This window comes from Melospiza melodia, chromosome 6 (assembly GCF_035770615.1).
Source record: "Melospiza melodia melodia isolate bMelMel2 chromosome 6, bMelMel2.pri, whole genome shotgun sequence".
Lineage (NCBI taxonomy): Eukaryota > Metazoa > Chordata > Aves > Passeriformes > Passerellidae > Melospiza > Melospiza melodia.
The window spans coordinates 60,612,457-60,635,533 of record NC_086199.1 but is presented as its reverse complement, the minus strand read 5'-3'; the positions used below and the strand labels follow the sequence as shown (position 1 = coordinate 60,635,533).

The 23,077-nt window shown below is 44.2% G+C and overlaps 2 protein-coding genes across 10 annotated transcripts in view; both read left to right on the top strand.

The window, feature by feature from the left end:
• Positions 1-4,723: 4,723 nt before the first annotated feature.
• TPH1 (tryptophan hydroxylase 1) lies at positions 4,724-18,975 on the top strand. 2 transcript variants are annotated; one of them, XM_063158586.1, is made up of 11 exons: positions 4,724-4,792; positions 8,428-8,565; positions 9,512-9,695; positions 11,034-11,134; positions 11,809-11,876; positions 13,128-13,324; positions 13,795-13,930; positions 14,430-14,556; positions 15,653-15,748; positions 16,149-16,282; positions 16,636-18,975. In XM_063158586.1, the coding sequence occupies exons 1-11, from the start codon at positions 4,724-4,726 to the stop codon at positions 16,808-16,810; spliced, it is 1,425 nt and encodes a 474-aa protein (XP_063014656.1). In that variant the 3' UTR covers positions 16,811-18,975. The 2 variants fall into 2 exon arrangements, with proteins under 2 accessions (XP_063014656.1, XP_063014657.1); XM_063158587.1 differs by having other exon boundaries at positions 4,778-4,792; positions 8,425-8,565.
• Positions 18,976-19,548: 573 nt separating this feature from the next.
• SERGEF (secretion regulating guanine nucleotide exchange factor) overlaps positions 19,549-23,077 on the top strand; it is a 141,291-nt gene continuing 137,762 nt past the window's right edge. For all 8 annotated transcript variants that reach the window (XR_010028042.1, XR_010028041.1, XR_010028043.1 and 5 more), the window contains exons 1-3: positions 19,549-19,622; positions 21,087-21,225; positions 21,919-22,074. Coding sequence is in view for 4 of the 8 variants with exons in the window: in XM_063158581.1 (XP_063014651.1) it covers positions 19,599-19,622; positions 21,087-21,225; positions 21,919-22,074 (319 nt within the window). In the remaining 4 variants the exon portion in view is untranslated. The remainder of the gene's footprint in view (positions 19,623-21,086; positions 21,226-21,918; positions 22,075-23,077) is intronic.

Below are 23,077 nucleotides of genomic sequence, written 5' to 3'. Positions count from 1 at the left end.
GATATTTATAAATGTTTTAAATACTTGCATAATTGAAATCTCCCTTTTCCTTTTGTCGCATATTAACTGGTTATGAATGAAATGCTTTATTGATCAACAACTATTCAGTGGCATGAATTGTTAACTGCTTGCTAAGCCACCCTCATGGGGATGTGGTGCCCTTCTCAGGGACTGAGCCATCCAGGCATTTCTCTGAGGCTGCTCTGAGCTCAGGCTGTGGCACTGTCACAGCCTCATGCTGATGAAAGGCTGGGGGAATTGCTCTGGAAAGTGTTTGCTGGCAGAACTGTGGTTTGTAGAAGAAGGGAGAAAATGGAAGAATTTTCTGTAGAAAGACTTCAAGATTTCAGATCCATACATTTCTTTGAAAATTTGAAAAGCTTTGGATTTGGAGCTTTTGGACTCCCTGCATTTAGGTAAATGCCACGATGACAGGTTACCTCATTCAGGTGAGAGAAGTCAAAAGTTTAGAGAATGTAGGTTAGAAAGTGATTGGAAGTGAATGCTGTTGCTTGGGTGTTGTGACAATAAATGCTTTATAATTATTAAAAATCAGTAGAAAAAAACAAGCCAGACTTTCAGACCAGCAGTTTTTTGGGCATCAGTATAAAAGGACATTGAAAAAATTAAATCAGAATATGAGGAAGATCTGTAAAACTTATACTGCAAAGCAAACTGTGCAGAGGCCTGCATGATGCTCATCTTCACTTTTCCCTGTGTACTTCCACAGTGCTTGTCTAAGTGCCATGAGTTTAAGGCATAACTTGTCTGCAGCAGTTAATTAACAGAAAGGCAGAGGGCTGTGATTAGAATTTTCAGTTGTGTGCTCTGGAGAAAGTAATTATGATTAGAGCAGACTTGGTACTAAATCGTATTAAGCCTGTTTTGTTCAGGGAGTTACCACTCCATACCTTTTTCTGGAAAAGTTTCAAGTGGCCCCTTTGCCTCAGACAAATGGTCCTGCTTGGAAAGGCAGATGCCTGGGCCAAATAAAGTCCAGGGGGGTTTATACCTCAGAAGTTATGTTGTGAAATTGCTTTATTGGAGATTACAGCACTTTCTCCAATCACATAGGGAGATTAGGTAATTCCCACTGATAACCTTGGTGGGATTGAGAAGACTTTAGGGCTGACTGATTCTCTCCATCACCCTTGCGGCATTCAGGTAGATAATCTTATATTTCAGCAGAAGATTAATATCCTTACAGAATGTTCTCAGCCTGCTTTTCCATGTTCTTGCCTGACCAGTTCAACAAAATCATCCTCTGACTCTGCCCTAGATTGGAACCCCTGTACTACATTGATTTTTCTTTTTTTCCACCTTTATTTTCCCCTCCCAGACCAGCTTCCTCAGAGTGTTGGTAAACACAAGATTTGTGTCATGTCTGCAAAGATGTGCCAGGTAAGTTGAGTCCCTACATATTCGACTCACAGAGAACAAACTTTCACAGAGTGGGAGGAAGAGGAGAGGCAGGGCAGTAGGTTTAGGTTGTTGTGTTTCAGAGGGCAAAAAGGGTCCCTTTACTGTGTGGCTTCCTAGGGAGGGGGAGATCTGGAGATGTGACAGCTTGGTTTAATACTTCTCAGCCTAAAAATCTCCAGAGCAAATCTACAAATGTGTATTCCCAAGTGTCAGAACACTGCTTGATTGCAAACTCTGCTGTCAAGTTTCTGCTTAGAAGAACAAAACAGAAACTCTCTGAAAACTAGAGCAGAGTCACCTCTGAGCTAGCAGATGGGAAGGAGGACTAGATTCGTGGTCTCTTCTGGAGATGCTTGATGTTCCTGGAGCTACTCCAGCAAAGGACTGAGAAAAGTGCAATGACTTCAGTCTGACACCATCCTGTCTCTTGGATCTGAGTGAGGAGAGTTCATTTAATGAGGAATTAGGGGAGGAAAGGTAAGCAAAGCCACTCTGGCAGCCTTCATGTGCCCTGGTTGCTCTGTGCCAGTGAGAGAGGTTTTGTGGCAGCTGCACATGGCAAAGCCCTGTCCTGCAAAACATGATCAGCTTGAGCCCTTTTGAGCAGGGTCAGACCTGTGCTTCATCCTCAGGTGTTGATTATCTGTCTGGAGGGCTTTGTGTGCATGAGAGGCTCTATGTGAGAAATCTCCTGCAGGCTTTAGAGAAAAATCAGTCACTGTATTGCCTTATCTCCTGTGCCATAAGGGGAGGTTTCTCTCCCCATGGTTTTGATGCCCCAGTTGTCCTTCAGAGTTCCTTCCCACCTCAGGGTCTGTGTAGATTTCTGACATCCCACTGAAAACTTTTGGCCTCTCTTTGCCTTGGTGCTCCTGCAGACCAACAAGGTCCCATTTCAGACCTTTTCTGTGTCAGCGTTTGCTTGTGCCACTCCTGCCAGGATGAGCAGGGTGGTTCCTGTGCATTTTGCTGCCCTGTTTGTGTTGTCTCCATACCTGACTGCTGTGCCATACTGCTCTTTTCTGTGGATAGGGGCCCAAGTCACCATTCTCAAATGGTAGAATATGCTACCAGTTTTTGAGAAAAGGTAGAAATTTTTCTCTCTGTGTGAAAACACAAAGCAGCAGCTGTGCTAGTGACAGAGTGAGGGTCTTCCAAAGCCCTGCAACTACAGAACTGTGAAGATTTGGCTTTTGGCTGAAACCTTTTAAGTAGTTCTCCTATTTAGCCATCCACAGATTCCTAGGAGCTGGAGACCCAGTGTGGAGAGGAGCAGAGCAAGCTCCAGTGAGCACCCAGTGGAAACAGGCTGTAATCGAGTCTGTTCATGCTTTGTGCTTCTGCCCTTTCAGACCGGGGGGCATTGGCTGTGGTGAACAAGCACTTCTTACCAAACCAGTGAATCAGCTTTAATCTGCTCCCCAAAACCCTGGGCACCCCAGTTATCTCGTTATGCAACCATATTAGGTTATGCATTCATATTAGATTAAATTTCCTTGGCCATTCCTGACCTCATTCCCATTGTTTCAGCAGTTATAGGTCAGGCTACCCATGGGTCCTCCATTCTTATTGCTTCATTTGAGCTAGGGAAAATTGACAGATTAGTCATATTCTATCATAAGTGTCTTACTGTGCCCATGTTTACACATTTGTCATTAACACCAGGCTCTCACACACTTAGGGGTCTGGGTAAAGGTCCTACAAACTGTTTGCTCTCTGAGTCAGCTCATTTGATGGGGAGATTTATTCTTCAGGAAGGAAGTGAAATGCCTGTTGTAGAGATAATACATATATTGATAAATACTGCATTTTCTTTATGCAGGGAAAATTGAAGCATCTGGTGACGAAATATGTGCCATTAGCAAACTGGGAAAAAAAGGGTTTTTCCAACTATGTCATCCTGTTCAGCTGTGCTGTTTCTGAAGGGCTGAGCTGGTCACTGTTTCCAGCTAGAAACAGGATTGTTTGAAGTTCAATCCTTCTAGGTAGAAGGAAGACTCTGATATCATCATCGCAGATGTTGGTGCAAGTGTGACTGTGCCTGCCTGGGTTAGGTGTCACCCTCTATATTTGCTTTATCAATATGATTTACCAGGTGTGTTACACCAGTGTCTAAGGGATCTAGCTGAAAAAATCCTCAAAACCTTTATAGGCGCTGAAGACAGAGATACGGGGAATGGGCACGGGGATTTTTCCAGACACTTGATTATATTCAAGTGAAACTAGCTGCTGCTGATTTTGAGCATTTCTTTGAAAGGTTTGTTTAAAAAAAACATATAAAAAGGATCAGAGTCTTTGGTTTTGGACAGCTCAAATAGAAAATAATCAATCTCTCCTCCCCAAAAGACTCCTAACACCTCCAAGAGATTATTCCCGGGGAACGTTTGGCTTCTCCTGCTGTGGACCAAAGTCCCTTTATCTTAATGTTGCCAAGTTGAGATGAGACAGTGAGGACTGGAGTCAAAAAACCATGAGTTTTTATACTATAAACACACCTAGATATATGCAGAAAATAAATGACAACAAAAATGATATCAAAAGATGTAGTTTTCTGCTAATAAAAAAGTAGTTACTCTTCCTGTATGCAGAGGAGGTTTTGAGAAAAGATGGAATACACTGCAATTTATTTTCACAGCAGAAATGCACTGCTGTTTTTAGTGAAGATCTCAATACATCTGCCCACCGTGTTTGGGACTTTGGGACTACAGCCTGCACTATGTGCTGTTGAGAATTTAGGATGTTGCTGAGTCTCCTGTAGCCTCAGCGGCCCCTTTGCTCAGAGCCGCTCTGCTACAGGCTCAGCCCTCACCACCTCTCATTTCTGATGCAGTTTGCCTTCCCTTCCCCACAGGCAGTGTACAGAGCATTTTACAGGGAGTGCACAAGTGTTTGGAAGCGTCTGTGTGGACACGGTGGAGGAGGACTCCCTCACCCAAATGCTCGCTGCCCTCAGCCCCGTGGTGTGTGAATTTGTTACCTGCAGAACCCCTAGAGTCACCCGCACAAAGTCAGTGTCCTGTGACCCCTCTTGGGTGACCCTGTCCAGGTAACTCAGGAGGCAAAGAGTTTCTCCTTGTGCGGGTTTTTCCGGCTGCAGTGACGGGGAGCGGGTGCTGGCTGTGCCCGAGCATCGCTGCTCTGCAAACCGGGTCAGCATCGTGGAGGGGCCCAAGGCGCCCCTTTCCCAGCCGGGCCGGGCAGCGCCTCCCCCGCCTCCCCGCATCCCTCCCCTCGCTGGGGGGCGGCTCTCGGCCCTGCATAAAGCCGGCGGGGCCGGGCCCTGCCCTGAGCCTGCCCGGCCATGCACCCCGCGCCGCGCCGCGCCGGATCCCTGGAGGCGGCGCCGAGCCCGCGGGACCCCGGCAGGCAGGTGAGGAGCGGGGCGGGCTCGGGAGTGCGGGATGGGCACCGGCGAAGGGAGCAGGATGGGCACGGGGAGTGCGGGATGAACATAGATGAGGGGAACAGGATGGGCTCGGGGGGAGCAGGATGGGCACAGGTGAGGAGAGCAGGATGGGTACGGGGAGTGTGGGATGAACACAGGTGAGGTGAACAGGATGGGCACAGGTGAGGGGAGCAGGATGGGTACGGGGAGTGCAGGATGCACACAGGTGAGGCGAATAGGCTGGGCACAGGTGAGGGGAGCAGAATGGGCACGGGGAGTGCGGGGTGGGATCCTCGCTGCCCGCCTCGGGGTCAGTCCCGGCTTGCGGAGTAAACGCCGTTTCTGTGGAGTCACAGCTCGGGCGGTTCGCTGTTGCAGTTCTCGGAAACTCGGGAGCTTTCTGGCCCCGGTTACTTGGAGAGCAGAAATTGGAGACCTGGGGTGCGGCTCCTCTGGCGTCGGTGGCAGCGTTCGGTGCCGCTGGGATTGGGATGGAGCTGCTGTTTTGGGATAAAAGAGGGGAAAAAAAATCTCCAAGTGTAAATGTAAGCATATGAAATTAAGGTAGAACAAAAGCAACTTTTGGTGTACCATTGCTTAAGAGACAGAGGGTGTGACATAGCTCAGAAGAACTCACTCCTTTTATTTATAATATTCTCCATTATAGTGGGAATTTGCTTAGTGCATCAGAGATGAGATAGAAGCAGCACTGGCTGCAGTTACTGATACTGTGCAGTTGACAAAGTCTGTAAAATTCCTTGTGAAGACAAGAATGCTGACAGTAAAGTTTTACAAAAACTGCTTTGCTGTATCCCTCAGATACCTGGAAGCCAAATAAGCTGCTCAGCACAGCTTTTGCTTTGGTGTCTGAGAGCTAAATCTTAGGAAGATCTTTGGTGTAGCTGGAAAATGTGCTGTGATATCTAGTTGTGGTCACTCCTAATATCGTGTATTCACCCTTCCCTAGAAGTGTGTCAAAAGGATAGCAACAAAGTAAGCAGCTACTTAAAGGGAAGAGAATATAAAATGCCCACTGTCACTTTTTATTAATTGTGATTAATGCAAATCAGTATCAAACATTTTGAAAATAATTTTTCATCTTCAATTTATGAATTGAAATGAGATTTTTTTAAGGCAAATATGTTTGGATAATTTAAAATCCTGATTATCCATTAATATGAAGAATTAAAGCACAAAATATGCTCCCATATATCTTTCTCTCTGTGAACATCCTTTGGGGAGAGGGAGAAAGGAAAGATAATTGCTATGGGTCCTAAAAAGTGAAATCTTTAACTGCACAGCACCTAATTGTCTACATAAATAAAGGGCTTAGAATATCCCTGTGTTTGTCTATTTTCATCAAGACTGAGTCAGGCTGGTGGAAAATCAGTTAAAGATTTGCATCACTAATAAAAAACATCAGTGCAATATTAACTCCCCCTCACCCTCCAAGAAGCTCAAATGTGTTACCATGCAAAGGAAAAGTTTCAGATTTTACTAGAGCTGGGTTGCTGAGTTACTGATAGAGGTTAAAATATAAGTGAAGTGCAGTCACAGGAGGAGAGGAATTGTTTCTGTGTTACCTTTTCTCCTGTTGCCTTGCACCCAAATGGTTGCTGCATTGGGTGATTGTCTTCATTTTTTAATTAAAGCAAAAGGTGAGCTTTGGTGTAGGGTTAAATATGTATATGGTGTGCATTTGGCATTGTAAGCATCACAATTTCTCTTTTCCAACTTGTAATTCCTAAGTTAGAGGTCATTTCTAGAGCTTGATATAAGAACATTTTATGTTTTGTTGATTTTCTTCATTGATCTCTTAAACATATAACTTCATAGATGCTGTCACCTGATCCTAGACACAGTGTAAGTTGCAGCAGCAAAGCACAAAAGAAGAGCATTAGTTTTTGGTGCAGGTAGTCTGTCCCAGCTGTGCACCTCATAACACTGCCTGCAACTGCACCAAATCTCAAAAAGGCTGATCCAGGCTGAAGCAAATGATCCTAGATGTGGAGTCAAGCCAACATGCTGCATATTAGCTTCTTCTATAAACCAGCCCTGCATTTATTGCCTTCAAAGACCACCACCTAACGCTACTTGTAGTGGAGACTTCTTTGCCTCTCCTACAGCAGCCCCATCTGAACAGGATTTGGCTCACACAAATGGCTCTCTGCACTTGAGAAAACAGCCCGTGACCTGTATGTAATCGTGGTGTTTGTAGCTTTTTATTTTCTGTTTGAAGTGCCTGTGCTCAGTGCCTGTTCCTGGCTCTTGTAACAGTGATCTGACACTGCAGTGAGCTGGGAAACCTGCAGGCTGCTCAGCTGAACCCTGACTGGGCTTGCCAATTTCCAGCAGAAAATTTGGTGTCAGGACTCAAGCTGATGGAGTTCATTGAGTTTGGTGGATCAGAAACAGCGTGATGGTCTGACTCTGTTGTCCAGGCTCATCATATTGTGGCAACTCATTCGAAGTGGGAACCCAGTCAGAAATCCAAATATTTTCATTACATCATTAAAGTTGGAGAGAATGTATAAGGGAATCAAAGGAACTGGTGCATTTTGTTTGCATTTTTATTTTGCCCTTTTCATTTCTGAAAATGTCTCAAGATAGTGATATCTTTAAAGTTGTGTCAGATCAAAAAATAATTCCAAATAGCAATATTGTGCCTTCATTGTTCCTCTCCTCTTTCTTGCTGACTCATTCAGAAACCTCTCCTTTTATTCTTTCATTTTTGCAAGGTTTGAAGACATATGAGGTATAGCCTCTGCTCATAAGCCTTGTGTTTTTTCTTTACTTTGTATTTTCCTTATTCTTTACTGTTTCAGTATTATCTCTTTTTATGGCCTGGCTACAGGTAGCTAAGAATATGATCTGTGATAGCTGCTGATTTCCACACAGCCAGGAGTGTGTTCACTAGTGAGGCACAAAACCACATGGTCTGACAGTGTGGGGTGTCTGAATTTTCAGTGTGTGATTTGGGTGACTGTGCCAAGGGTCTGACACATGAATTAAGGGACATGGCAGATGAAGCAGCTGGGCTGTGGTTGATCAGAGAGGGAATGTCTCTATAGCCAACAGATTCTGGTCAGCAAAACATTTTACCTCCTTAGGTTTGTCTCCTTGCCCTCTGAAAACAGTGTATTACAGTTATGTAACAAGAGAGTGATTTTCAGTTCTGATCTACTGAATCCTGATTCATCTTTTCCTACCTGTGTCCTGCGGGATTTGGATTATTCTCTTTGCCAGTGTTCACTGAACTTGCTAACAAGTGTTTTTGTTCAATGTACTATCTCTGCTGACATCTTATTGCTCCTTTTCCTCCCAGTGGCAATGCTAATTATAAACTATACACTGAAAACATTTTCTGCATCCTAGGGAATGAATAAAGATGTCCATAAAATCATTCAACTAAAAAAAAGATATCTTGGTATTTCAGTCTCTCACAAATTCTGTCTGTGGTGGCTAACTTTATTCCTGTTATTTCCTAATATTTGAATTCATAATTTTCCTTTTGTCGTTGATCCAAGCACAGCATTACCCAAGACACCCTGAAATGTAAAAACTTACACTTTTTGCACTTCTACTCATTCAAACAAACTTTTTTCTTTGTTTGCAAGTAGTTAAATAAGTCAGCTTACATGATGATTGAAGATAACAAAGAGAATGAAGACCATGCATCTGAAAGAGGAAGGACAGCCATCATTTTTTCCTTGAAGAATGAAGTTGGAGGACTTGTGAAAGCATTAAAACTCTTTCAGGTATGTATTCTATAATCTTATGATCATCACAGCAGCTCTCCATTTTTAAATTGTAAGGGTAGTTTTAGAGCACACAAGAATTGATTACATCCGTTTATTAAGGATGTGATTCTTAACCTGCTCCCATCTGGCACCCAAAATTACCCACAAAGGCAAATGTGTGCCTCAGAAATTAAATGATGGCTGGCTAAAACTCTTACCTGCACAGACTATACACTGAGAGAAGTTTGTCTTTTCCCCTCATGACAAGAGGATTGGCACCCAATGGTTTTGCTGGGAATAAGAGGTGGTCTGAAGCTCCTGCTGATGGCAGGTAGACACTTGGGGTGTTGATCTTGCCATTGCCACGCTGCCCAGGCAGACTGGAGGTGGCAGAGGAGCTGCACTTGCACAGCTGCTGGGCAGGTGCTGAGTGAGGAATACGTGCAGTGCCACTGTGCTCTGGAGTGTGGCTCTGCGTGCTTTAGCCTGGGGTTTTCTCAATGTTCCTAATATAAAACACATGATTAAATAATTCTTCAGATTAAAGAAAAGTTAAACTAATGCCCTGAAAACTACTGCTTTTAAATCCCTTGCTTGCTTGTGAGATAATTATATGGTGACTTGATTGGCATTTTGGTGAATTTGGCTAATCAGCTTCCTACGGGAAGCATAAAAGAAAAAGGTCCATGAATTCAAACTTCCTGACTGTGTCTTTATGTGCTTCCTGAATGTAAATAAAACTGAAAGAACACAGGTTTGCTTTCATTTTCTTCTGAATAGAAAATCAAGCCTTCGTCCCCCTCCAATGAGCAAATTGCTATCAAGAGATCCAATTAACTAAAATAGCTTCACAGAGGTGGTGAATTGTTCATGGCAGTAGCATATTAATTTGAAAAACTATTTTAACTTTTTAGTCAATTGTTTTTAGCCTATCTCTTTGAGAACATTGCTTCTTACTAAACAGGAGAAGCATGTAAATCTGGTACATATTGAGTCACGGAAGTCCAAGAGACGAAATTCGGAGTTTGAGATCTTCGTGGACTGTGACAGTAACAGGGAACAGCTGAACGAGATTTTCCAGCTCCTGAAATCCCACGTCAACATCGTCTCTGTGAGCCCCACAGAGCATTTCAGTGTCCAGGAAGATGGTAGGTACAAAAGGCAGTGCAGATGAAAATGCACTTCCAAATGTGCTGGTTTGAAATCTTTTTATGGTTGTCCACACCTGCACTTGTGTTGTGTCTTCAGGCACCTGCTGCCAGGTACCTGTTTCTGTGCTATGTGTGAGTGTAGTCTGGCCTGAACCTGGGAGTTCAGGCTGTGTCAGGCTGTTACAAGATGTGTGTCTGCTCTCTGTGCTCCTGTCCCTTCCCAGCACAGCCCAGCTGGCACCAGTGGGAGCCGTGCAGGCCAAAGCAGGCTGGCCTGTGGGCAAAGTCTGAGTGCAGGGCTCCAGTACACTACGATGGCAGAGGTGTGATACTGACAGGTCCCAGTTCAGTTCAGACACTGGGGAGAGCGCAGGATGGATTCTGCAATTTCCTCATTTAGTTCTTGATTTTGCTGTCTTTTTTACCCACTTTTAATCATAACTGGCCTCCTTATATTAGTACAACAGAGGTGCCCTTTACTTTTAGATAATACCTGTTGTGTTTACACCTTTACTTTCAATTAAAGAGATGCCCAAATTTCAGGGCAGCAGGAAACTGGTCCATGTATTTTTCAGTCATTGTGCTTGGGAAGGAGAGATCTGGAGTTCTTGGATAAAATGGCTTACTTTAGCCCTAAGTAAGGGGAAATTCAATCTAAACAGTCTCCTGACCTTTTTAAGTAAACTGAAGAGCATTGAGGCAGAAAAACAGTGTATTAACTGGTCTGCCAAGGGCTTGGCAAAAAACTCTCTTAGGGCAAAAATAACCCCAAAGTAGTTGGTAGCAAAACTGTAATGATGCTCCTGTCTCAGGCAGCAGGGCCTCCTGTTCCTCCTCTCCCTCATACCTTCAAGGCAAAGCTAGGTGCTTCCCATGTACATAACCATGGGGAAACATCCATTTCCCATGGTCAGTAAAATATGATGAGAGGGCTCTAACCTGCTCCCACTCTGCCCAGGGACCACAGACAAATCCCTTCTGTTCTCCTTTGCACCCTGTGTGCCCTACAAGATTGCCAGCAGCTATACACAGGGAGACCTTGTCTCCATGGGATCCTCTGGATGCCACTCTAACTGCAGCAGAGAAACCCAGGCTGGCTGTCCTTCCCAGAGGCTCTGGGGCTGGCTGTGCTCTGCAGGCAGCCTGTGGCAGTGACTGAAGAGGAAGTGTGAGCTGGAGGCTGGTGCCAGATAGGCAGAGGCCTCCCTTGTCTTATTCATCCCCTTTAATTTACGGAGTGAGCTGTAACCGCCGTGGCCATCCTTGGAAGCAGCGCTTCCTCCCTCGGTGTGCTGGGTGTTATTAATAACCCTGTGGATCCCATGCCTTCCCCAGGCATGGAGAACGTTCCCTGGTTTCCGAAGAAGATCTCAGACTTGGATAAGTGTGCAAACCGGGTGCTGATGTACGGCTCTGACTTGGATGCCGACCATCCCGTAAGTACTTTTCCCTTCCTACACCCAGTCCATAGCTGGAAACAATTCATGGAGCTGACCTAAAAAATTGCAGCTGTTCCTCCTCCCTTTCCTCTCTCTCAATGGTGTCTCTGGAGGTCTGAGCACCTTCTCTTGGGGATTTCGTGTCTCTTTCTTTGCTCAGGGAAGACTGACTGAATTCAATTCCTGTGCTTTTCTGCAGGGCTTACACACGCAAGGACTCCAGGTCTGGGCCTTGTGGTCACATACACATTAAAGAAGCTAAAAGAAAGTTATTTTGAGGCAGGCTTTCTTCCTCTTCTTTCTTTCTTCCTTACTGGAGAAACCAAACTGGTATTTGGGCAGTGAAAATGGGCAATTTGTTCTGTAATTTTGAATAATCGTGCATGTAACAAACTTTGTATAAATACTGATACAACTAAAATGAATCCTTCTCTACAAAATATATAGTAGCATAAATCAGCTGATTCCTATTTCGGAGTATTTGCTCAGTTCACATCTATTAAACATATCCGACTTCAGCTATGAGTTTCCTGCTCTCTCCTTTCACTCTTACACATCATACTTTTCTATTCCCCAACTGCAGAAATGTCAAGTGTTCTGTTTTAAATTGATTGATTTATTTATTATGGCTTGGAAACTCATTGAACTGTGTTTTCCTTTCTCCCTACCAGGGTTTCAAAGACAATGTTTATCGCAAGAGGCGAAAGTATTTTGCAGACCTGGCTATGAACTACAAACAGTAAGCTCGAATTCTTCCAGAAGAAGCCTTCTGGGTGCTTTGAAATAACAGCAGAGTGGGCTGGGAGGAGCTCACCTTCCTGGGCTCAGACCAGGCTGAGACATGCAGGCTCAGCTCAGGGATCAGAGCCAAGGAGGCGAAGGGAAGGGAGATGTGAGGCAGGATGAGAAGGTAGATCGAGGCAGCCCTGGTCAGTCTGAGGCTGTGCGGCTTGGCCAGATGCTCTGCAAAGGAGAGGGAGGGGAGGCAAATCCCAATGTACTGCCCAGTGACCACTGAGAGTAAACTTTCTGAGCAAATGTTAATACTTGAATTTTCTTTCCTGGTTCAAACTAGCATGTGTGATGTGTAGATAAGAAGTTTTCCGTGAAAAGAAATTCTAAGAGCTTCTGTCTTTAGAGATGCTTCTTGGCAGGGGGTGGAGCTCTTAAAGCAGTAAGAGATTCATAACCCAGAGCTGTAAATTCTTTCTAAACGTGATTTTCATGTGACCTGATTGAATTTTGGTGTCAAGTTCCTCAACTGAAAGTGACCTAGAAAAGGTCTGTATTTAGAGTTCTATTGCACTGTGTGTTTAGTGCAACTGGTTACCACAGTCCCAAGCTGATTACTGTTAACCTGTTGTTGACAGAGATTCCCTTGGGAAATCAGTTCCCTGGCTGACACTGGAAATGCAGTGTAATACTGGCCTTGCCATAATCCACTTTATCCAAGATCCTGAGGACTAAATAAGAAAGAAGGACTAAAATTAATATGCTCAGACAGGCACTGGTCTCCTCTGCACAGAAACATAATTTTTACCTGATGTGTATATTTAGCTGCTGTCACACTATGTGTTGTTATTTTAGGAAATTCTCCTTTCTTAAAACAAATTAAAAGGGTAATGGAAAATAATTGCAGACTTAGAAATCCAACATGGAAAAGGATGTGTTATCAGCTCCTGAAGCTGTGAAGAGATAGTGTAGGTATTTTAAACCTTACTCTTGGCATTAAACAATTAAGAAACTGTTTACAGAACCAATGCTTTAAGTGAGATCAATGCCAAGATTCCTGACAACTGGTTAAAGTGAAAAAAAGGCAAGTCCTCAGACTAAAAGCTTTCCAGGACATAGACCAGATCTCACGGTATTTGATAGACTCTAATAGCAGGTGTCCCTGTCATACAGGTATTAAATACTAGTAGTAGGTAAATTAGTCACCTCTTATTAGCCATTTTCTAAGGAGTGTCCTTTCTTCCTCTTCTCCTTGCAGTGGTGACCCAATTCCCAAGATTGAATTCACTGAGGAGGAGATCAAGACTTGGGGGACTGTGTACCGAGAGCTGAACAATCTTTACCCAACTTATGCCTGCAGAGAGTACCTGAAAAACCTGCCCCTGCTCACCAAACACTGTGGGTACAGGGAAGACAATATTCCTCAGCTGGAAGATGTGTCTCGCTTCCTGAAAGGTAATCTGCTGGTTTCCTACAATTTTCTGGGTTTCAAAATAAACTGAGGTCCATTGCAAATCCCACCATTTTGTGGGCACAAGGAAACATTCTTGGTGGCTTGTATTCATTCTGGTCCTCTAAGAGGCCTTTTGGCCATCTGTGTTTTAATGTATTTGTCTTCAATGCAGGCAGTGACACTTGAGGGGCAGTGTCTGAAAAGATTGTTAGGATTGGCTAAGGAGATACCTGGCTGTATTGTTGAATCTAGGCATGGCATCCTAGGAAATCCATTCGCACAGAGATAGGGCCATTTAAAAAAATGTTTCTCAGACTCAAGCCTACGTCTAATTTTTCTAATTGTGCCTCGTTTTCCCACGTGCTTTTGAGCCAAGGTAGAGCTGTGGCTGTCACCTCAGCCCCAGCAGGAAAGCTGACAATGCTGTGCATCCTGAGCTAAACTAACATACAGCTTCTCTGGTCACTTTCAGAGCGCACAGGCTTCACCATTCGCCCCGTGGCTGGATATCTGTCACCCAGAGACTTCTTGGCAGGACTGGCATTCCGAGTTTTCCACTGCACTCAATATGTCAGACACAGCTCGGACCCTCTCTACACACCAGAGCCGTGAGTCATTTAATCTTGTGCTAGAATTTGTGAGAGAGTTTTGAATCTGGCCTGCCCAGAGCCAATTTACTTAAAAGCTGTTCAAGAACACCAGCATAAAACTTATTTTTAAGGTGCTGAAGACTCAGCCTTCATGCTGAATGTAATGAATTTGCAGCATGCTGAATTGCCACCTTCCTAAGTGCAGTATTTTCAAAAGTGCAGCTTGCTATTGGAGATCTCTTAGTGATATCACTGTGTGCAGTTAGTTTAATATCTGGCTGCCCTACAAATGGGGAGCTCAGACCTTAATTTTAGGCACCTTCATTTGAAAATCTGATTTTATGCACTTCATATAGGGTTGGTATGATCTGCTCAGTTGCTTTCAGAGAAATGGGCAATGCTTTTAGTGTTTAAGTTTAAAGTTTAATGCAAGACATTGTATCTGTTCAGTGGTGCTGCTTTTTCACTTTGCCACAAAGACAAATCAGGAGATTTCTTGTTTTGTTTCTTTTTCCAGTGATACCTGCCATGAGCTCCTAGGCCATGTCCCTCTTTTGGCTGAACCCAGTTTTGCTCAGTTCTCCCAGGAAATTGGTCTTGCATCACTTGGGGCATCAGATGAGGCTGTCCAAAAACTGGCAACAGTGAGTGTTTGAGTGCCTGGGGATTCCATCCAAACCTTTGTGCTTCACTAAGCTGATCCCATGCCATTGAATATATTTGGAGGTTCATGTCAACGTTAGCCACACCAGCTGCTAGATCTTTGTGTTTCACTGGTCTCTGGATTGTAAAGCATGAAAAAATTTTCCATGCTAGGAAAAAAAACCACTTTAAAGTTGATATGATTGGTATTTTTCTTCACTCCACTGTCAAGTAATGGTTCAGCTTCTAGTGGTAAATTACTTTTTGCAGACTGAAATTTTATGGTCTATTTCTTTCAGACAAAGTCTTCTTTCTTCTGGGAACATGATTCAATGATTTGAAAGTTCTATTTCTTTAATGTGTAGAATGAACTGAAATTATATGGTATTGAATGTGTTGAGTGCTAGCATTAGATACTTTTCAGTCAAGAAATTAAAATAATACAAACTAATTTTCTGGATATCAGTCTCTGGATGCCTTGGCAGGAGTATTTTAAGATTAAAAGTAGATTTTGATGAAAAATAATCTGTGTCAGTTATGCAAGAACTAGCTTGCTGATTTTAAAAATTTCTTTTTCCGTGTCATGTGTAAAACTTGTACTACCTTCAGTGGGAGCAGAAATAAACCATCTATGAAAACAGTGTTCCTCCCTGTATAGCAGCAGAAATCCTGAAATTCAGCAAACAGAATGTCTTTAATTTTACAGCACACTAAGCAAATGAGAAACAAACTGCAGCGGGCTGTTCTCACTCACCTGACATCCGCTCTACCCAGTGGTTGTTTTAAGCTGAGGCTGTGATTTCATGTCAGTATTTCTCAAAACAGATTTACACCTCAATGTTTGCACTGGCATTAGCATCTTCCAGCCCAGCTGGGTGATCTGTAACATCCACCTTTCTTATGAGAAGCATGCCATCCTGGGGTTCTTCATCCTTCCATCCTGGCTTTCCTCCTCTTTAAATGTCTCAGGATAACTGAGTGATAACTCTCTGATATTTGCAAATATTTGATGCTACCTAAAAATAGAAATGCTCCCATCTAGTTCACCACACCATCTTTGGTTAAGACTGAGTTGTTTTACTTCCTTCTGTGTTTCAGTGCTACTTCTTCACGGTAGAGTTTGGCTTGTGCAAGCAAGAGGGGCAGCTACGAGTTTACGGGGCTGGCTTGCTCTCTTCCATTAGTGAGCTCAAGGTAAGAATGGCTACTGCTTGCTTGCCTCTCTTCTTTGTGCCTCATTACCATTGCCACTGTTTCCCTCTGCTTTTTATGAAGTACAATTTCTTGATGTTACAGCCCAGGTAACTATTTTCAGATCAAAGCTTTGTTGGTTTAACCAGATTCTGAAAATATTGCTCATTTATACACACGCCTTGTGGAGTCCCTTTTCTCACCCAAACTGGCAGAATATGACTGTTTAGAATAATTCAGTTTGTTAGGCTTTAATCACTGTTCATCTGCAGATAAAAATTTCAAGATGAGATGCATTAAAATCATCTCACATAATCCTTTTTATTCACTTTATCACATGTCGTCTTCCTCCTGGATTCTTTGGATGGTGATGCTCCTCTGACCCATGGTAACCCCTCACCAGCACTCACTCTCTGACAGCGCCAAAGTCAAACCTTTTGATCCAAAGGTCACCTGCAAGCAAGAATGTATCATTACAACTTTCCAGGAGGTTTACTTTGTTTCTGAAAGTTTTGAAGAAGCAAAGGAAAAGATGAGGTACAGATTCTGCCCCCCCTTCCCACCCCCCTTCTTTTTATAAAAGCAGATTTGGTTTTATATCTCTCTCTGTAGCAGCACAAAACCCTTTTAGTCTTATCACAGTTTTGTAACTATTTTTCACAGAAAAGGAGTTTTGGTTAGTATTTTCTTGGTCTTTCAGGTACTGGGTGGGAGGTATATAACAATTAGGACTATTTTAAAATACTTTAGAAAAGTGGGAATTGATACTGGCTGCATACAGAGAATGCATTTGTGGTTTATGTCTTGTTTATAACACCCTCTTTTGGATATAACACACTGTTTTTATCTTTTTTCTCCTTTTTTTTTTTTTTTTTTTTTTACCTGAATAGAGAGTTTGCAAAAACCATCAAGCGTCCCTTTGGGGTGAAGTACAACCCCTACACTCAGAGCGTGCAGGTCCTGAAGGACACGAAGAGCATTGCCAGCGTGGTGAACGAGCTGCGCCACGAGCTGGACATTGTCAGCGATGCCCTCAGCAAGATGGGCAAGCAGCTGGAAGTTTAACACCCTGCCAGCCCTGGGCTGCAAGCCAATCCTTCCCTTCCCCCACTGATTTATTTCTAGGCATATAACGTGTTGCATGCAGAACTCGCTCCTTTGCACATGAAGAGTGAATGGCCCATAAGAATATAACAGTTTTATCTTGTTGCTGTCTGTAAATTTCCTCACATAAATGCATTCCTCCAACCCCCTTAGGCAAAAAAGGTCCAGAGTTGCCTTTTAGAAGCTTGTAGGGGAATGGAGAAATTGTTAGACTGGAGAAAAAGTGTGGTCTGTGGATCAGGGCTGGGATCAGATGCTGCAGGAGGTGGCTTATGAGGCAAAAATGGAGTAATTCACCCCAGAGAGAATTCAATTCCTGACTCCAGCAGTCTATGATACTGACTGTGTGGTGCTGAACACTTGACAATGTAGAAGCTGTGGTAATTCAGTGTTTCAAAGACTGTGCTACTAAGTTTGAGACTTGAATGATTACAATGCAGGCATCAGGACACAAATAGCTGGAGGTTCTACACGATAAAAGGCAGGGGTCCAAGCTTGCTTTCAAAGGGATTATTCTTGCCACAAAGAGTTGCAAATGCAATGTTTGGCATGCTTCTAGTATAAAGAGAGATACAGCTGTTGCATGAAATCCTAATTACATTTATTTTAAGTGATTTGATATTGGCTTAGAGTCAGGATTTTTTTTGCTGTCCTTGATATTGCACCTGAGGGAAGACCTTTCCTTACAGAGATACCATTTGCCTTTTCCTGATTGAATTACTTTAGCAAAAAAATACAGCAAGCCATCAAGCATTGATTTAGCATAAAGCCCAAAACCATTTCCAAACTGCAGCTTCATATTCAAAATAGCTTAATTTGCTCTAAAATAACATCAAAGTTTAAAAAAACACCCAAAGCTCATAGACCAGTGTACTTTATGTAAAAATAAATATCTTGTTGATTGCTCAGTCACTTTTTTGACCTGCACAAGCTACACAAATATACATTTAGTTTCTTCTTTATCTGACCTGAACACCTTCATTCCCTATCTATCAAATTATAACTGAAAGGCCCAAGCATTTCATAGGAATTCTGTGGTTTTTAAGGCAAGAAACCACCTTGTAGTGTAAAGCATACCTGATCCCAAAGAGCACTTTAGAAGTGTAGGGAAGTAGTGTCCTGCTGAATTGTCTGCATTGCACAGTAGCAAATTGCCTGTGTCGAGGGTCCCACAGTTCCAAGCACCTTGCAGAGCTGGGCAACGCTTCTGCCACCCCTGTTCTGGCATGGACATGTGTGTAGGATGTGAGACATTCGAGGGGGGGATCTGTGAGGTGCAGGGTGTATTTAACAGCACCCTAGGCACGCGTGTTTTTTGTCATACATAGATCTTATCAGGAAATCCAGAAAATGTGCTGGAAGAATGATCTGAAATCTTGAATACACTGGAGACACTGGTCTAGGATTTTGAGAACTTGAAAGGACTTTCATGAAACCTCTGTGCTTGAAAATTACCTTGAGTGTCATATGCTTTCTAGTTGGACACCTCTGCTCCATAAGCAATTGCCAGGCCAACCTTTCCAAGAATACTCACTGTTTAAATCAAGACTAGATAGATTTTTCTGCGGCTTTAACCCACTATAACTTTGTTTTAAAGAGCATTTAAGATGTAGAATTATGGTCTACAACATTTATGGCTTACATTGCACTTAATTTAAAAATAGGCTTAGGAACTTTGTCTTTCTAAAGAAGAAACCTTCCTCTAATTGAGTAGTAAGGGAGGATCTGTTTTGTCTGCTTCTGTGATAACAGTTAATATTCAGCTACAGTTTTAACCACACTGCATTTATGATGTTGTTGAAATATACATAGGTCTGTGTTACTTCCAGCCTTGTCTGAGCTATGTGTACGTTTCAAGTAGGAGTTCTTAAACTTGTTAAAGTAGCACCTACTTTCAAGTACTTTGTAAAAACAGCAGTTCTATCTTTATTTGCCTTTGTGTAGCAAAAGAAAAAGTAAACTGCTAGACATAATACCGAGACGATGCACTTCCACGGCACTAACAACGTGTATGTTCGGCTTCGCCCCCCCCAAACCTTCGCTGAAACCATGATAATTTAAGTACTTTAAACCATTATGGAGGATTAAATGTCAACGAAATAAAGGAGTTGTGATAATTATCAGAACCACCAAGGTCCTTTACTTCGGCACCGTAGCAAAAAACACAGCAGGAAAGCTCATGTCTTTACTAACAATTTGCTGGGTGAAGGTGTGGGTGTTAACGCCAATGAAATGGGCACCAATGTTTCTAGCGACTTTGGGCAGCGGGTCTTTTTTGGAGGCCAGGCAGATCGGCTCCTAACACAGACATGGGTCTGCACAAGCCTCAACTTCTGAATTTTGGGGTAAAGCAGCAGGTTCAGGGTGGGATATGTGGCAGGCGGTTCGGGAAGGCTGTGCCTTCATAGCGCCGCGGCCAATGGGGCAAGGAACAGGGCAACATGTGGCCGGGAATTGGGATAAAATGAGGGTGCGTGCTCTGAAACCGAGAGAGGAAAATTCCACAGGTGCATTCCCCAGTGGACTCTCTCCCTCTATTCGCATAAAGTTGCGGGACTCCTCTGTCTCCTGTTTTGGACACAAACCTCGGGCATTTGTGGATTTTCCCGGCAAACAGGAATCGCTCGCTGAGGCCTGGCGTTTCCCGGCGCGGTTCGGGCACTGCCCGCCCGTGATCCCGCCCCGCGCCCGCCCCTTCCTGCCCGGCCCGCGGGCGGCGGGAAGCGCCGGCAGCCGCCGGCCCCGTCCCATGGAGCCCCGGCTGCTCGCCTGGGTGAGTGGGCCCTCGGCACGGCCCGGGGGGCGGGAGGGTGGCGGGGCGCTGCTCGCCCTGCCGGGATGCTGCGGGGCCGCGGTGTGCCCGCTCCGCAGGGACGCAACGCCGCGGTGTCACCTGGCGGGCACAGCCGTGTGGGGCCATGCCGGGGCTTCCCTCACGCTGCCCAGCCCCATTTGCCCCGCGGGGCCGGGGCCGGCTGGAGTGAGGCTGGCGTTGGGATGCCTGTCCTGTGGCTCCCAGCCCCTCGGCTCCTTCTGCGGCTCGCCTGGCTTTGAAGGCTTGTAAATTCATGGCCAGTTACCGGCTGAAACGGGAGATTGTGAGACATCCTTTAAGAAGAATTGCTCCTGTTAAGTAGTATCACGCTCTAAAGCGCGTATCACCGGCAGTGGCTGTGAGGGAACGCTTGGTATGCCGGTGCAGCTCCGCTCCTGATATCTCCCCACCTGCCGGCTCTGGGCTGGCCGGGCAGCCTGGTGCTTCTGTGTGAACTGCTGGTGTTTCTGTAGGTACAAAATAGTTATTGTATGGTTTCTGTAGGTACAAAGTGGTTATTGCTGAATAACAGCAGCCTGGTGGTTCTGTGTGAAGTGTCGGTGTTTCTGTAGGTACAAAGTGGTTATTGCTGAATGCGGCCGTTTAACATTCACCAGGTGCTGCATCTTTCGGGGGAGGATAAATTGAGAGCTGGTGGGTGCACAGGTGAGGTAGGGATAGGATTTGCTGGAGATTACCAGCTGTGAGCATTGTGGGTTTGGAGCATTGCTCTTGCTGCAGTGTGTGGGGTGGGGAAGGTGATGGTATTCCCTTTTTTTGTGAATGAAGGTTGAATTGTTGGATATGGAGCTGAAATTGACTAAGAAATTCCCTGACTTGCTACCATGTTGACAATTGCTGCTTTCCACGGTGGGTTTTGTACCTATATATTTATACTCCCTGTAATTGGTATATTTTCATTTGGACTTCTTTCATTTAAAATGTTTAGTTAATGAGTTTAGTTAATGTTTAGTTTAGTTTAGTTAGCGTTTCTGATTTACTCGTTTAGGTTCCAAAAAAGGTCTTTCTGTTCTCATTTTGGAGGTAGCCTGCCAGAAAGCAGTGGCATGAATAAGACCTTAGTGATGAGTGGGAATCATTAGTATTAAAATAAAGGTGTGGTAGTCATCCTGATAGAAAGGTTTTCCTCCTTATAAACTGTGAGTCTGCAGTTGAAGTTTTAACAGGCTGTATTCCAGTATGCTTTTTGAAATACTGGGGCTGCACAGACACCCTTAATGACAGCAAAGTTAGGACCGTCCTGGTCTGTAATCCTGAGAATCCTATGTCATATCAGGGGATTTTTAGGAGCAGGTTAACCCGTGGCATATCCCAAATATGCTTGTTTGTCCCTGGGAGCGTATGTGTGCTTCTTTTGTTAACTTTTAAAAAAATGTGTTATTTTTCTGTGTGCATTTGAAGGGTGCAAACAGCTATGGACAACTTGGTCTTGGTCATAAAGAGGATGTGCTGGTTCCTCAGGCCCTGGAAGATGTTTCCTGCAAGTGTCAAGACATTGCAAGCATTGCTGGAGGAGGGGGACATTCTGCAGTTATCACTGGTAAAAACACTGCTCTTGCACGGGGTGTTTGGCTTTTAATCACTTTTTTTTTTTTTTGTGTGTGTTTCCCACTTGGTTCAGTGCTGCCACCTCTCTGTGGCTGCTGTTTCTGAACAAGTACAATCCTTAGTTGTAAAACAGTTTCCTGTCCTCCCAGCTAACTCAATATTTGGGGAAATGAGGGAATTGTTGCTCATATATTGAGTGGTTACTTCGTGGCTGTGTGAGGACTGTTTCTTCAGCTGTTTCTTTCATACAAAGATGCCACATTTTCTGTATTGAGGATGGGGGGTGGGAAGGAGGAGTCAGAGGTTATTCAATATTAAGAAGTGGTAAGGAAAGGACCAGGACATAACATCTGGCCCTTGAAAGGTTGTGCTGTATGCCACAGCTAATTATGTAAAGAAGAAATACAGACAGATGTGAACATGATAAAAAAAGCATCTTGGTGTGAGAGGTGTCTGTCTCACCTTATGGATTGTGTCCCTTGACAGACCCAGCTCTCCACAGCTGTAGTTATTCAGAGATATTTCTGATGCATCAGAAACAACTGTTTCTCTTAAGTTTTACTTGATTGCAGTGCCTGAAGTGACACATAATCACTGTCCTTGTTTGTCACGGGATCTCACAGAAGTAGGTTTCTTTTTAGTCTGTGAAGTGGAACACAACTTGTTTGGTTTTTTTTTCTTCCAGGTGCAGGACAACTCTTTGTCTGTGGCCACAACAAAGATGGGCAGCTGGGACTGAATCACACAGAGGATGTGCTGCGTTTTACTTTGTGCACTGCCCTGTCTGGCTTTTGTGTAAAACAAGTTGCATGTGGCTGGGATTTTACAATCATATTAGTAGGTAAATCTCTCTCTAAGAGCTGAGGAAATGCCTTGATGTAGAGAAACATGCTGAAAATTCCACAACACTATTGCTTGTGTGATGTGAGGGACCTGGATGAGTTTGAGAAGGGGCCCATGGGAACCTCAGGAAATTCAACAAAGCCAAGTGCTGGGGCTGCACCTGGGTCAGGACAGCCCCTGGTACCAGCACAGGCTGGGGATGAGCAGATCCAGAGCAGCCCTGCCCAGAAGGACTTGGGGTGCTGTGGGTGAGAGCTGGGCATGCCCCAGCCATGGCACTCCCAGCCCAGAGAGCCAAAGGTGTCCTGGGCTGCACCCAGAGCCCCTGGGCAGCAGGGCAGGGAGGGGATCCTGCCCCTCTGCTCTGCTCAGAGCCCACCTGCAGCTGCATCAGCTCTGGGGCCTAGCACAGCAAGGACAGGGACCTGCTGGGGTGAGCCCAGAGGAGGGCACAAAGATGATCAGAGAGATGGAGCACCTCTCCTGTGAGAAAAAGCTGAGAGAGTTGGGGCTGCTCAGCCTGGAGAAGGTCCTAACTCTGGACAAATTCTCTTAACTTTATATGGAATTTGATTTAGCAATGATTCAGGATTTAGCCATTCTCTGAAACTTGACATATTTGAAAGATGGCTTTCACTTTATAGCAAATATTACCGATGATCACATTCAAAAATTCTCTTAAGAGTAATGATTCAGTGCTTGTTTGCAGCTCATTATCAAGTACCCAGTCATGACATCATAATCAATCTTAGTATACCTTGACTAGTCCCATCCACATGATAAATCTCTCTGACATCACTGGAGCAGATTGAATAGTAAGGTGCTACCTACTTTGATTAAAATGGCATAACTGAGGCCATGGTGTTCTGTATTTTGCACATCAGACATAGATTTAGCCAAGGAGCTACCACCCCTCTAATTATACTGCCTTGTATTGGATGGTGCATTGTGGTCAGAAAGCAGCACAGCCCCATCATAAACTAAAGGCTGCACGTGTCCTG